Genomic DNA, 12,728 nt, shown 5'->3' on the forward strand with positions numbered 1-12,728 from the left:
TGACCCAATGAGTTAAAAATTTCAACTAGGTCCACTAAGGTATGATGCGCGACAGTGAGCCCAGAGATCGGGGAGAAACTAGGCGTGCCAGACAACCGTCGAATTCAACTCCAAACGTCTGAGGAGGGAGTGAAGATGTTAAAAGAGCTAGTAAAGAAGTCCCAGCCTCTTGCTATCACGGATGATGCGACAGCATCGTGCACATAACTGCTTGTAGTGGATACAGTTGGCCAAAGTAGGATGATGGCGGAAAACGCGAAGAGTATGTCGCCGCTCACATATTGCATCATGGGATGCCTCATTCCACCAAGGAACTGGGAGGGGGGGTGGGGGGGGTGGGGGGGGAGTGGGGGGGATGGGAGGGGGGTGCCGGGGAAAATTGGAGGTGCAAGGTGTTGAACATTCCGCAGCTGTAAGAATAACTTCTGTAACATGAGTGACCTGATCATCAGTGCTAGGAAACTGACGGTCATCGAATGTCGCTAGAGACGAAAGAAGTGTTCAATCGGCTTGGGCAAACTTCCAGCATCTTGGGCGCAGAGATGGCAGTTGTGGCTGCAATCGAAGGACACATGGAAAATGGTCACTCGAGTGTGTATCAGCAAGTGTGAACCATTCAAGGTGCCGAGCTAGCTGAACAGTACCAACTGAAAGGTCCAAATGAGAGAAATTTGTCATGGAGGCAGACAAAAATGTTGCTTTCCCAGTGTTGAGGCAAACAAGATCCGCTAGGTGGAAGATGTCAATCAATAGGGAGCCTTGCAGACAAGGATGTGGAGATTCCCAAAGTGGATGGTGGCACTGAAATCCGCAACCAGCAAATAGGGGGGCGGGAGCTGACCAAGGAGATGAAGGAGATCAGCTCTTGCCATCAGGGTGGACGATGGAATGTATATGGTACAAAGAGAGAAGGTGTATCCAGAAAGGGAAAGATGGACAGCAACAACTTGGAAGGAACTGTTTAAGGGTATTGAGTGATAATGGACAGCATCATGGAGAAGAATCGTACGTCCCCCATGTGCTGGAGTGCCAACAAAAGGGGGAAGATCAAACCGGACTGACTGAAATTGAGGGAAAACAAAGCGATCATGAGGACACAGCTTTGTTTCCTGAAGACAGAAGATGACCGGTGAGTAGGATCATAAGAGGATCGACAATTCATCCCAATTGGCTCTAATGCCGCGGATATTCCAATGTATAATTGACATATGGTGGACAGAAAAGGGAAGTATCCTACCACGGTTGCTCTCAACTCAATGATTGCTGAGAGCGGTGGCCGACAGCATGGAACAGCATTCAGCCAAAGGCAGAAGATCCTGATCCATAGGTTGTTCAGGGCCAGCTCCTGCCACCAGCAGTGCGCTTTGGCGACACAGAAGATTGTCGAGTGCAGTTACCGCCAGGTGGCACTGTAGATGAGACACGCCGTGGCAGAGAAGGAGAGGAACTTTGTTTCTTATGAGCCTTCTTGGAAACAGGATGTGGAGATGAGGGAGGAATCCATGGTTGTGAAGTCAGTGTACATAAAAAATCTTCGCGAGTAGCCTCTCTTTTGGAAGTCCGGGTGTCTGATTTTGGGGCTCGTGATTTAGCAGAAGCCGATGAAGGGTGAGCCGTAGAGTGAGCAGGTGATAGTGAGGAGGTTGAACGGGCGATCTTCGCTGGTCGATCTGACGACCGTGGCACTAAAGGTGAGATCACAAGTCTGCGTGGCTGCCTCCTTAGTAGGCTGAGGAGATGCAAGGACAGTGTTATATTTACCTGCTGGAGGCATAGTGGGCTTTCGACTGGCAAATAAATTACAAGCAGCAAATGTAGACACCTTTCCCTTCACTCTTATTTCCTGAATAAGTGGTTCATCTCTAGAGGGAGCATCGTGGTCACCCATACAGTTGGTGCAACGAGGGGTGGAGGCGGACAAGCACCCTCATGGGCATCCTAGCCACACACAACGCATTTGGCCAGATTGGAACACGACTGGCTGGTATGATTAAACCGCTGACACCGATAGCAACGCTTAGGGTTGGGAATGTAAGGGCGAACTGAAATTATCTCATAGCCCGCTTTAATGTTCGATGGAAGTTGAACTCTGTCAAATGTCAAGAAGATAGTACGGGTTGGTACCAAGTCCTTGTCAACCCTTTACATGACTCGGTATACAGCCATTACGCCCTGGTCAGACAGGTAGTTTTGAATTTCCTCACTGGACAACCCGTTGAGTGAGCATGTATAAACCACCCCGCGTCATGAATTTAAAGTGCGGTGCAGTTCCACCCAGACAGGGAAGGTGTGTAGCAGTGTAGTTCACAGCAATTTTCAATCCTGGAGGGCACTGATTGTTTCTAACAACAGGATGCCATTTTGTAATCGGGAACAAGACTTTACGGGACCCACAGTTGCTTCGTCACCTTTCTGAATAATGAAAGAGTTGACTGTGGAGAAGTCTTGACCATAGTCAGACAGAGAAACAACAAGGAACTTTGGTACTGATGGAAGAATTGTCCATAGTTGAGACACATTTAGCTTTTGCTTGTGGGCAGAAGTTGTAGACGTAGAGGAAACCACTGCATAAGTATCCCCATGATTACCGACGTCTCTGATGGCGCACTCCTTCCTTGTGGGAGACTTCTCTGAGGGCACTCCCGCCTCAGGTGATTGTTCACACCTCAGATCACACCTCCCAAGAAACGGACGGAGGAACCAATCGGCACGCTCGGAAAGTACCAGCTCAGGTAATTGCCCCTCCCTGGGTCTGGCCATTACCAGGGGGTACGTATATGTCCTACCTCTCTACCCGGGATGGGTAATTATGCGTTTCCCCATCACTGGCTACGCGTGGGAACACGTGGGTCGGCCTCCTTCAGACACGCTCCAGGAGGAAAGAAAGAGAAAGGGAAGAACAAAGAAAGGAAAATAAGAGAAGTCTCAAATGCTACAGTGGAGAAGAGGATAAAGAGAAGAGGCAAGGAAAAGAGAAGGACAAAGGGAGGACAGACTGTTCAGCATAGAGAGCAAAGAGAGACTGTCCCACAGTTATAAGTGTCCGTCTCCGGACATGGGCACGAAACATACTCCCATAGGGGGAGAAGGAGAAGGGGTGAGGGGCAGGGGGGGGGGGGATGGGGAAGAATGTGGAAAAGTAAGGTATGCAGCCCGGAAAGGAAAGAGAGCCGCACTAGCTCTGGGTCCCGTGCTCGCCACACACGTACCCACAAAAGAGTTGTGGACCCGCTGGGGGGGGGGGGGGGGGGGGTGGGGGGGGGGGGGAGGGCACTTTTGATGCTGTTGATCATGAAACTATTCTAGATAATCATGATGCAGTGAGAATAGAAGTGACAGAAGACAAGTGATTTCAGTCATATTTGCAAAATATGATCAGAGGTTGTGGAACTCCTATCAGCTAATCCTAATCATAATAGGAACAATCATTCAAGGCAAAAAAACTTTGTATTGACACATGCTTTATTCTGTACAATTTCTGAGACACTATGTATTTAATGTACACTACTATTTATTTTCTGTTTTATTCAATACACTGTCAGGTTTACATATGTATAACAGTTAGCAAACATTATAATATGCATTTTACGAAGTATCAATAGAAAAATACATATTTTTAACACATTCACCTTTAAGTACAGAGTGCACATGAAGTTCGGGAACAGATTCAATTATTTATTGCACAAGAACCAAACATTGTACAGACATATGTCTATTTGAAGAGAAACCCTGAAATGTTTTTTTTTTTCCCCCCGCCACAGCATAGTTTGGTAATTTGCTGATAGTCAGCACTAGTCGCAAACATAACGAACTCAGGTGTGGAGCGAGCTTTCTTTGTGTTGGAGTTCGACAAAAACCAACTGTGCTACAGCTGTTCAATGGACGTTTAGAACCAAGTACGGTAAGAAGCCACCAACAAGGAAGGTCATTTACCACTGGCACAACAAATTCCTAAAAGGTACATGTTTTTGTGCCTTCTCACATCAAAACCTGTATGGGCCATTCTTCTTCACTGAGAGCACTGTTACTGGAAATTCCTGTTTGGGCATGATGCAGCAATGGCTGATCCCTCAAATGCAATTGGACTCTCTGCTCACAGTTCAGCAGGATGAGGCTCCACCCCATTTTCATCGTGAAGTTCATGGGTACCTGAACACGGAGTTGCCGCATTGATGGATTGGCCATGCTACAGAAGGGGACAGCTGTAGCATGAAATGGCCCCCCTGATCACCAGATCTCATGCCATGTGACTTTTTTCTGTGGGGACATATTGAAGATCTGGTATATTTACCACCTCTACCACATGATGTAGCAAAGCTCCAAGAGAGAATAGGGGAAGCAACTGCCACAGTCGACGATGCCATGTTGGGACAGGTATGGCAAGAATTCAATTACCGTATTGACATCTGCCGGGTCACTCATGGTTCGCATACTGAATTTTTGTTTTTAAAAAAAAAACTTCATAATTTCTCTTCAAAATGCAATATGTATGACACCTGTACAATGTTTAGTTCTTGTGCAATAAATAATTGAAAGTGTTCCCATACTTTATGTACACCCTGTATTATTGTACACATAACATTACAGCTGTTGTACAGTTCACAACAAACATTTGAATATTCCATCAACTTCAATGCATCTGTGCACTCTTGGGAGAATCTGTTCTGTTGCTTGTCAAAGTGTGTCTGCATGTTCTCTAATGGGGGCAGCAATATCCATGCTGCAACCATCCATATATCTTGTGTATTCGTCTTTCATTTGTACACCTCATACTTTACCCAACCTCATAAAAAAAAATCTAATGATGTAAGGTGTAGTGAACTCCGTATCCTGTCAATATTACTACCATGACCAATCCATTGATTAGGGCAAGCGCGACTAAGATGATCCCTCATAAGCCTGGTAAAATGAAAAGGACCTCCATTATACTGGGAGTAAATTGCAATCTGCGTGGCCGAAGAAACAACCTCATTGTGTTCAACAAACAAATTTTATGAAAAAAATGCAGGTAATTCTGTCCTGTAAGACACTTATGTGCATGCCAGTAGCCCAAAAACAAATGTACATTAAATGTGTTCTATCTCAAACCATTCAGGATAGGATATATGTCCATATTAAGTGTTTTTCTTCAAACAAGCATTCCTGTCATGTCCCCGAGTACCGAATATTCTAGGAGGGAAACCGCATATAAATGACACCCAGGCAGCAGAAACTGCAGCCAGGATCATGTTGTTTGCAGATTACAACAGTGTAATAGTGAATCATGTTGCAGACTCACTGTCTACGATAACTGATGAAGTCCTTAAACCCGTGCAGTAATGGTTCAATTCCAACTGGCTGACCCTTGCTGTGAAGAAAACAAATTACATTCAACCTGGGGAAAGAAAAGTCTCCAATTTGTACTGGGCAGGAATGAGTTAGATAGCGTATGATACACAAAACTTTTAGGAACATATGTCGATCACAAACTGGAAAGACCATGAAACAAAACTCCCAGAAGTTCAGTTCAACATGTTCTGCTCTAAGAATAATTTCAGAACTACACTCCTCAGAAAGCACTACAATGACTTACTTTCATTTCCTCCTGTCCCCTGTAGCTTATGGAATAGTTTTTTGTGATAAAACTTATGGCCAAGTAAGTGAAGTTTTTACATTACAGCAAAAGTCTATTCAAGTCTTATCACACAGCACTAGAATAGGTCACTGCAAGCCCTTATTTAAGGAGTTGTGTGCACTTACAATACCCTTCACATACATAAATGTGTTGATAATAAGATCTAAGACTGGAGGCCTGAAAACTAAAAGTAATTACCCTAGTTATAACCATCACTACTGTGGGTCCACCCACGTAGTGCAAGCAAGAGCAGCTTATACTCAAAGGCATGCAAGCCACTTCTGTGTCATTCTTTATAATACATTGCCAATATACATAAAGAGGTTGGAGAAGAAAACAGCTTTTAGGGGCTTTTACACACTGCACAAGAAGTGCTTCTACATTGTAAGTGAATGTGTCACCTTACAGAAATATAGGTCCTTATCTGTTGTTTTACTTTTTAATCTGTTAACAGATGTACCATCTATGCTGTGTTATTCTTCACCCAAGAATGTTCCTGTTGTTAGTTTCTGGTCTTCTAAATTTCAGACTCCAGAGGGGAATCAGGTGCAAGAATAGTTATGATGGGAACAGTGTTCACAGGTGTTCATGAATTTATATTTTCTAGAAGTTTCATATAACAAAGTTTGATTTTCTAGTTATAACAATGATTACACTTCTTGTGTATGATGTAAGCTGCTTGTAGTCTAGCTACATGTGGTTTTCTTTCCAAATCATACACCAAAGGAAGTAGCTAAACCATTGTTAATGCACTGGTCTCAAGATTCAGGAGATGCAATGTTCGTAACCTGTCCAATCATCCTGAATTGGGTTGTACTAGGTTGCTGATGTGAATACTGGCATGGTTCCTTTGATAAGGCTTTGGCCAACTTCATACTATTTCTGTAATGCATCTGACTGTGGTGCCAAATGATCAGAGAACATATAAATAAATAAAATAAAATAAGCAAGCCTGAAAATAGTTTATAATGAGACAAAAAGTAATGCATCGACAACAAGCACTGAAAAGAAAATGACAAAAATTAAGAACAAAATAATAGAACTGACTAATGAGTTTCTGTATCTAGGACACTTTAATAAGTGGGACATGAAGTAAAAGAAAAACAGAAAGGTAAATATGGTATGGAGTGCTATTAGAAAACTAAAAAGTGTTTTCAAAACCATACACCTTATGTGTCTGAAACAAATTTGCAATCAGCACATATTGCTAGTTTTGACTTACAGTCATATGACATGGCATGTCAATGATAAAACTGTTACTTATACAATGATAGCGTTATCTTAAAGAAGCAAGACTGTTTCTTTGATTTGTATATCTTCCATTCTTTAGATGCTTTGGTGTTTGCGTTTATTCTGTGTGTGTATCATTGCCTCCTGTTAGGTGTAAGCTGTAGGCCTAATACATTACAATAAACTCTGCATAAACAGGCTTATTTTTCACGATTCATTTACTGCGCCTGATCACAAAACCACTCAAAATCTGTGGTTTGGTGACTGGGTAATGGAAATGAGCATGCTGGGAATTGGTACAAGAGGCTGGACAACAAATCAACCTGATATGAGACTAAAGAATACAAGACTCAGTTGTGGCTATTATAAAAATGAAATGGCATTTGAAGGAGCATGCAAATTAATGGGGCTAAAGTTACAATGGGTCACCCACATGTAGCTGGACTCAAAGAAATAAGAAAACACGCCTCAACAAAACTGAAAATTAGGAAATGACATAGCACATTAAGAATGTAACACATGAAAAAATCCAGAGATGGTCTTTTTCTAGAAGTGGACGACATCCTGCTGATATTGAAGACAAAAAAGATTATGGCAAAGATGATTACAATGTGTTTCAAAAATACTTGTCTGTCACTTTTTTTCCATGGGATCTGGGGAGTGAATGCTTTAATGAAATGACCAATAGTTCCATCTCCCAGAACAATTGTTAAATACATGTTGACATGGCATCTTACTTAACACTGGATGGAATAGCTATAATTTTGCTACAGCATTTAGATATGTGAAGTTATACTTTCAGTTCTATATCTAGGCCACTATATTCACTAAAAATCAAGTCCCTCGCATACCTGGTATGATGATAAACATTGACTTACATACCACAACACACCTAATTTACTATGTGAATTTTGAGTCCACATCTGGCCTCTACCTGAATATTTGAAACTAATGTTAGCATTGCACGGTGCGATATTCATTGCTGTAAGCCTCCATTACAAATAATAACGCACACATATTATATGGGCACATGACAGATGTGATCCAGGTTACTGGAATGGCACGAAGTACAGCAATTCTCAAGTTAGTAGTTTCTGTCTAATGATTTTCTAAAATTCAGATCAACTCTCTTTCAAACGTACTACACATTGGCAAGTTTCCACTATAAATAAGATCGCCAATGTCACTAACGACAGTTATTAATGCAGTTCAAAGGAAAAAAATATCTATCACATGCGTATTTCTGAAAGATGTCCCACACGATGGGGCCTATTAAAAACTTTGTGTAATTGAATTTATGATCATATGTTCAAATATATTCCGGGATTTTCTTGTAGGGGCCTATTAACAAATTTCGTCACACCGTCAGTGCTGAAAAACCAACAGAAACTATATCTGAAAAATTTTACATCAATTATGTCACCGACTTACAGCTGGACTTCACGTTTTTTTCCGAGGTTATGATTTTGTTTAGATTGATATCAGAACCATTATATACTCGCCTTAAACCTGTACTGACCAAGCGGTGGGGCAGCATAACGTATTCCATGAAAACCAGCGTACTGTTTTCCATTTTTCGTTGAATATGTACGGCCCCTCACATGTCCGGAATTTGTGTACACTTCTACCGCCGTGATCGCAGACAGAAGCACACACATCACCTGTAAACTTAGTACTACATCAAACATCGCGCTCTCTTGGCAGAATTCGTCTGCACACTGTACACGCTGATACAAGCTTATCAACTACCGGCCGTTTGCACTTCCCCTTTCATGGTTGACAAGTAGAGAAACTTGGTATAGAGGTTGGCACACTGATAGATTGTAGCCAATCGTACCACTACAGCATAGTGTTCACACTTCACATAATAGAGGCGGCTTCCAGGATTAGATTTAAGTCTTGTGCAGTAGGTACGTCTAGAATATAGTATGATTTGGCGTGCATAGTAGTTTTTAGATTCAAAGGATTAAGATGTTATATAACAAATCATCTCGATTGGATTTACATAAGCAAGAAGCAGAAAGGTATCGTGGTTTTTCATTTTGTTTAAAACCGTTCTTCTTTCCCGCGTTCTGCCTGTATCAGCTGTTCACCCGTGCAAGTTTAACGATGTTAATCGCTCGAGTAGAGCGCCCTGCGTATAGTAGCGTACCGTGGCAACTTATGTAAGAATTTCATTTATAGTGTAGAACAGAATATGAAGTAAAAGTAGTTCGCTTTCGTTGTTTTCGACACAATGTGATGTATAATTCCTGCAAGGCCTTTACGTTTTGTTAAAATTAGTACGCGAATTGTCTGCTAAATTCATTATGTCATGTATATATTTATATTTTTTATTTATTCGTTAAGTCATCTGTATAGATGTAGGGAGAGAGGATTTCAATAGTATTCATACCTTTAAAATAACACAGACATCATAATTAAATCATAGTTAGTTGAATAGCAAACAACAATACAAGATTACCGTAACATAAAATGGATAAGATGAAAATATGAATAATCACTCTGATGATCACATTAAGTGCAGTCCAGTTGCGTTTCGAGTGTTATTCAATTGAGAGCGTATACTTATCGCTAACATGGAATCATTTTAAAAAAATGAATAAATCCGTCGCAGTAATTACCAAAGCTACATCGTTCGCCTGTCCAAAGACTGGATAGACTGCGCGAGAAAGCGAAAACCTTCAGTCCTACCAAAAATGAAGACAGATAACTTGCAACATGAAGAACCAAGACCTTCGATTTGTGTTCGAAAACCATGCGTTTCGAGACCAAAATAGAATGCAATATTGTGAGAGAAACTGAAGTAAAATTCCTATGTTTCACCTGGCGCCTTTATTCCGACAGGGATCCAAGTAGATTGACATGCATAAGGTACTCTGCAAACTTCAGCTAAGTGCATGGCAGTGAGCACTTACTATTTACATTTGCACCACACATTTTGGTTTTTTCCAGTTCCACAAGCGGGAAACAAAACTTTAAATTCTTGTGTGCACGTCGCAATTAATTTAATCTTTCGTCGATTTTCTTTTGAAAACACTACATACGGGGCTGTCGTATAAACACAATCTGATTTGATTACTTAACAATTCGTACTATTGACATTAAGGAATATAAATAGGAGAGTGGGCCACATTGTGTAACAAGCCATTTGTCGAAATTTTTAGGAATTTGAATATCCTAATTCGTGAGTGATCATTACGACGTTACTGTAAACATAGAAGCTTTTTCGGTGTTTCTATTTTTTTGGCTCGCGGAATATTTGTGTAAGATTTGTAACCAGTCCACTTGCTGGTAATGTATCACAATTTCAGCTTTGCTACAACAATGTCCAGAGATTTCACATCAGGACGCCAACGTGAGCTCCCAACAGACAAAAGGGAGGCGAGAGAGGCCTTGTACTACGCAACTTCTGCGGTAAGTCCAGAGATGTTGCCGTGTACCACCGTGACATAAAACGCAGTAAGTGCAAATACTTCTTAACATGTATTGTATGACACATTGCAGGTAATGGCTGACATTCCAGTATTGATGGAAGAGATGGCTGATAGTGTGAACGCAGTGAACAGAAAAATGTATGCTGTCAACGAGCTTTTGCGAGCAGTTTCACAACATTATGTGCAACCTAATGGGAGTCAAAACACAAAACCCTAGATAATTGACAGAAGATTCTATCTTTTAATTTTGTTGCTTGGCAACCAATTTCTGTGTATCGAATTCTAAGAGTAATTTAAAAAAAGTGCTGTAAACCATTTTTTTCTTTTCGCATTATTCGACATTTTATTAACATGTATAGCCCAGGAGTACTAGTAGGCAACTGGTTTGAAAAGCGCAGTTGCTACAGTCAAAAGAGCTTTCAGCATAAATCTGTATATGCCACAGATTATTGTGCCCCACCAAAGCCCACTGAAGATGATTTAATGGGCGACATAAAGACACAGGAAAATGTGTGTAAAGCAGAAAGTGATAGTCATAGTCTAAAAGGAATCTCCTTTTTCTCATTTTGGCATTACAAAATTTTCAGAGTGATCGAGTACTGCCCACACTTGATGGCTACAAAAATAATTTCTCATCAAGCTATGACCTGCATTACAGAATACATCCAAAAGGGCTTTGTGGACCTAGGTTAAGAACTTTCAACACACAGTCTAAGGCATGGCTTCCGGATCAAGATTTTGCTTTAAACTATGTAAGTTATTTCTCAATAAGTACTTTGAAAATAAACTCTGCAAATATTTAGTAGACATAAGTCTCTACTGAACAAAATAGTGATGGGTATTTTCTTTGATAGGGAAATGTAACAGAATTTGGGCTTCGGGCTTACAAGAATGGACTCAAACGTCTACATGAATGCCGTGAGCGTTATCTTTCAACTGAATATCGTGATACATATGTACAGTACTCACGGGAGTTTTATATTAAAGTAAAATAAACAACACTGAAGCAATATAACTAGCACACATCAGTTTTCTCCTTAATGAAGTGTGAGAAACAAAATTTGAGCCAGTATATAATTTTAGACCAACGGGATTGTAGCTTTACAAAATAATCTAAATGTTACCGTTGAGAGAAAATTAAATCTACCATGTATTAGTAAGTAAAATAATAAACTAGATTATTGATTTTATGCATGAGCAGTAGTTCTCTTTGCCATACATGCATTCTCACCACTTTATTGCACAGTATACAAATAAGTAGATGACAAACTGAAGACCATTAGAACAATAACTTTGTTGATCATTTACACAGCTTTTTGCATGTGTACACAAAAATTAAATTTGTGAACAGTTTGCTCCCTTGCAGTTGCATCTTGGAATCAGTTAGCAATGTATCCATGCTGATATGGTTCTATTAATGGTTGTACAAATAGTAAACATGCTTAGTGGAAGTCTTGTTGGAAAACACACTGACAGCTCTCAAGTAAATCTCTGTATTATGTTACCAGCTTTGAACTACAAGAATATAGGTTCACAAAACATCAGCTTGGCATATGCTTCTACAAAACATCATGTTGTGTGTGGATGTAATAGTGAGCAATAAGGTATTGAAAATTAGATTTGCCCATGCAGTTTCTAAATAACACAAGTTACCTATGTGTCATCCTTTTCAAAAGTTTCTTGCATTTGACGACAATAGAGAAATGTACAAATAAGCTCCGCAATGACTTCCATCTTATAATTTGAACTTTTTATTTTGTTTATAGCTGAAATTTCAAATAATTTGTCTCAAAATAAATGTAGTGAGGTATCTTGAACAGAATGACCTCAATGCCAACCAGCAAGGATTCCAAAAAAACTGATCATGTGAAATCCAACTCGTACTTTTCTCAAATGACATACTAAAAGCTTTGGGTCAAAGCAATCATGTAGATGCAGAATTTCTTAATTTCATAAAAGCATTTTACTCTGTACCACACTTTTACTTGTTGAAAGTACAATCGTATGGGGTATCAAGTGAAATTTTTGATGGGATTGAGGATTTTCTGGCAGTGAGGATGCAGCATGTAATCTCGGATGGAAAGTCATCATCAGATGTACAAGTAATTTCAGGTGTGCTCCGTGGAATTGTGTTGGGGCCCTTGCTGTTCATGTTTTACATTAAAGACCTTGCAAGTCCGCCCCTATAGCTGAATGGTCATCGTGACGGACTGCTGTCCTGAGGGGCCCGGGTTCGATTCCCGGCTGGGTTGGGGATTTTCTCCGCTCAGGGACTGGGTGTTGTGTTGTCTTCATCCTCATTTAATCCCCAACCGACACACAAGTTGCACAATGTGGCGTCGAATGTAATAAGACCTGCACCGAGGCGGCCGGACCTGCCCCGTAAGGGGCCTCCCAGCCAATGATGCCAAACACTCATTTCCATTTCATGACCTTGCAGACAATAT

The 12,728-nt window shown here is 40.8% G+C and overlaps 2 protein-coding genes across 6 annotated transcripts in view; one reads left to right on the plus strand and one right to left on the minus strand.

Annotated features, from left to right (window-relative positions):
• Positions 1-8,624, minus strand: part of LOC124788043 (venom carboxylesterase-6-like) — a 147,887-nt gene extending 139,263 nt beyond the window's left edge. Inside the window, exon 1 of one of the 2 annotated variants that reach the window (XM_047255102.1) lies at positions 8,347-8,624. In XM_047255102.1, coding sequence (XP_047111058.1) covers positions 8,347-8,532 — 186 coding nt within the window. In that variant the 5' untranslated portion in view covers positions 8,533-8,624. The remainder of the gene's footprint in view (positions 1-8,346) is intronic. The other variant, XM_047255103.1, reaches the window with a different exon arrangement.
• Positions 8,625-8,666: 42 nt separating this feature from the next.
• Positions 8,667-10,593, plus strand: LOC124788044. Of its 4 annotated transcripts, none has more exons than XR_007016053.1 (3): positions 8,667-8,754; positions 10,159-10,261; positions 10,352-10,593. XR_007016053.1 is itself a non-coding variant. In XM_047255105.1 (3 exons), exons 1-3 carry the CDS (start codon positions 8,816-8,818, stop codon positions 10,496-10,498), a joined length of 303 nt encoding a protein of 100 aa, XP_047111061.1. In that variant the 5' UTR covers positions 8,730-8,815; the 3' UTR covers positions 10,499-10,593. The 4 variants fall into 4 exon arrangements, 2 of the variants coding, with proteins under 2 accessions (XP_047111061.1, XP_047111060.1); XM_047255105.1 differs by having other exon boundaries at positions 8,730-8,868; XR_007016054.1 differs by lacking the exon at positions 8,667-8,754 and adding an exon at positions 8,902-9,009.
• Positions 10,594-12,728: the final 2,135 nt, after the last annotated feature.

Source organism: Schistocerca piceifrons, chromosome 3 (assembly GCF_021461385.2).
Source record: "Schistocerca piceifrons isolate TAMUIC-IGC-003096 chromosome 3, iqSchPice1.1, whole genome shotgun sequence".
Classification (NCBI taxonomy): Eukaryota; Metazoa; Arthropoda; class Insecta; order Orthoptera; family Acrididae; genus Schistocerca; species Schistocerca piceifrons.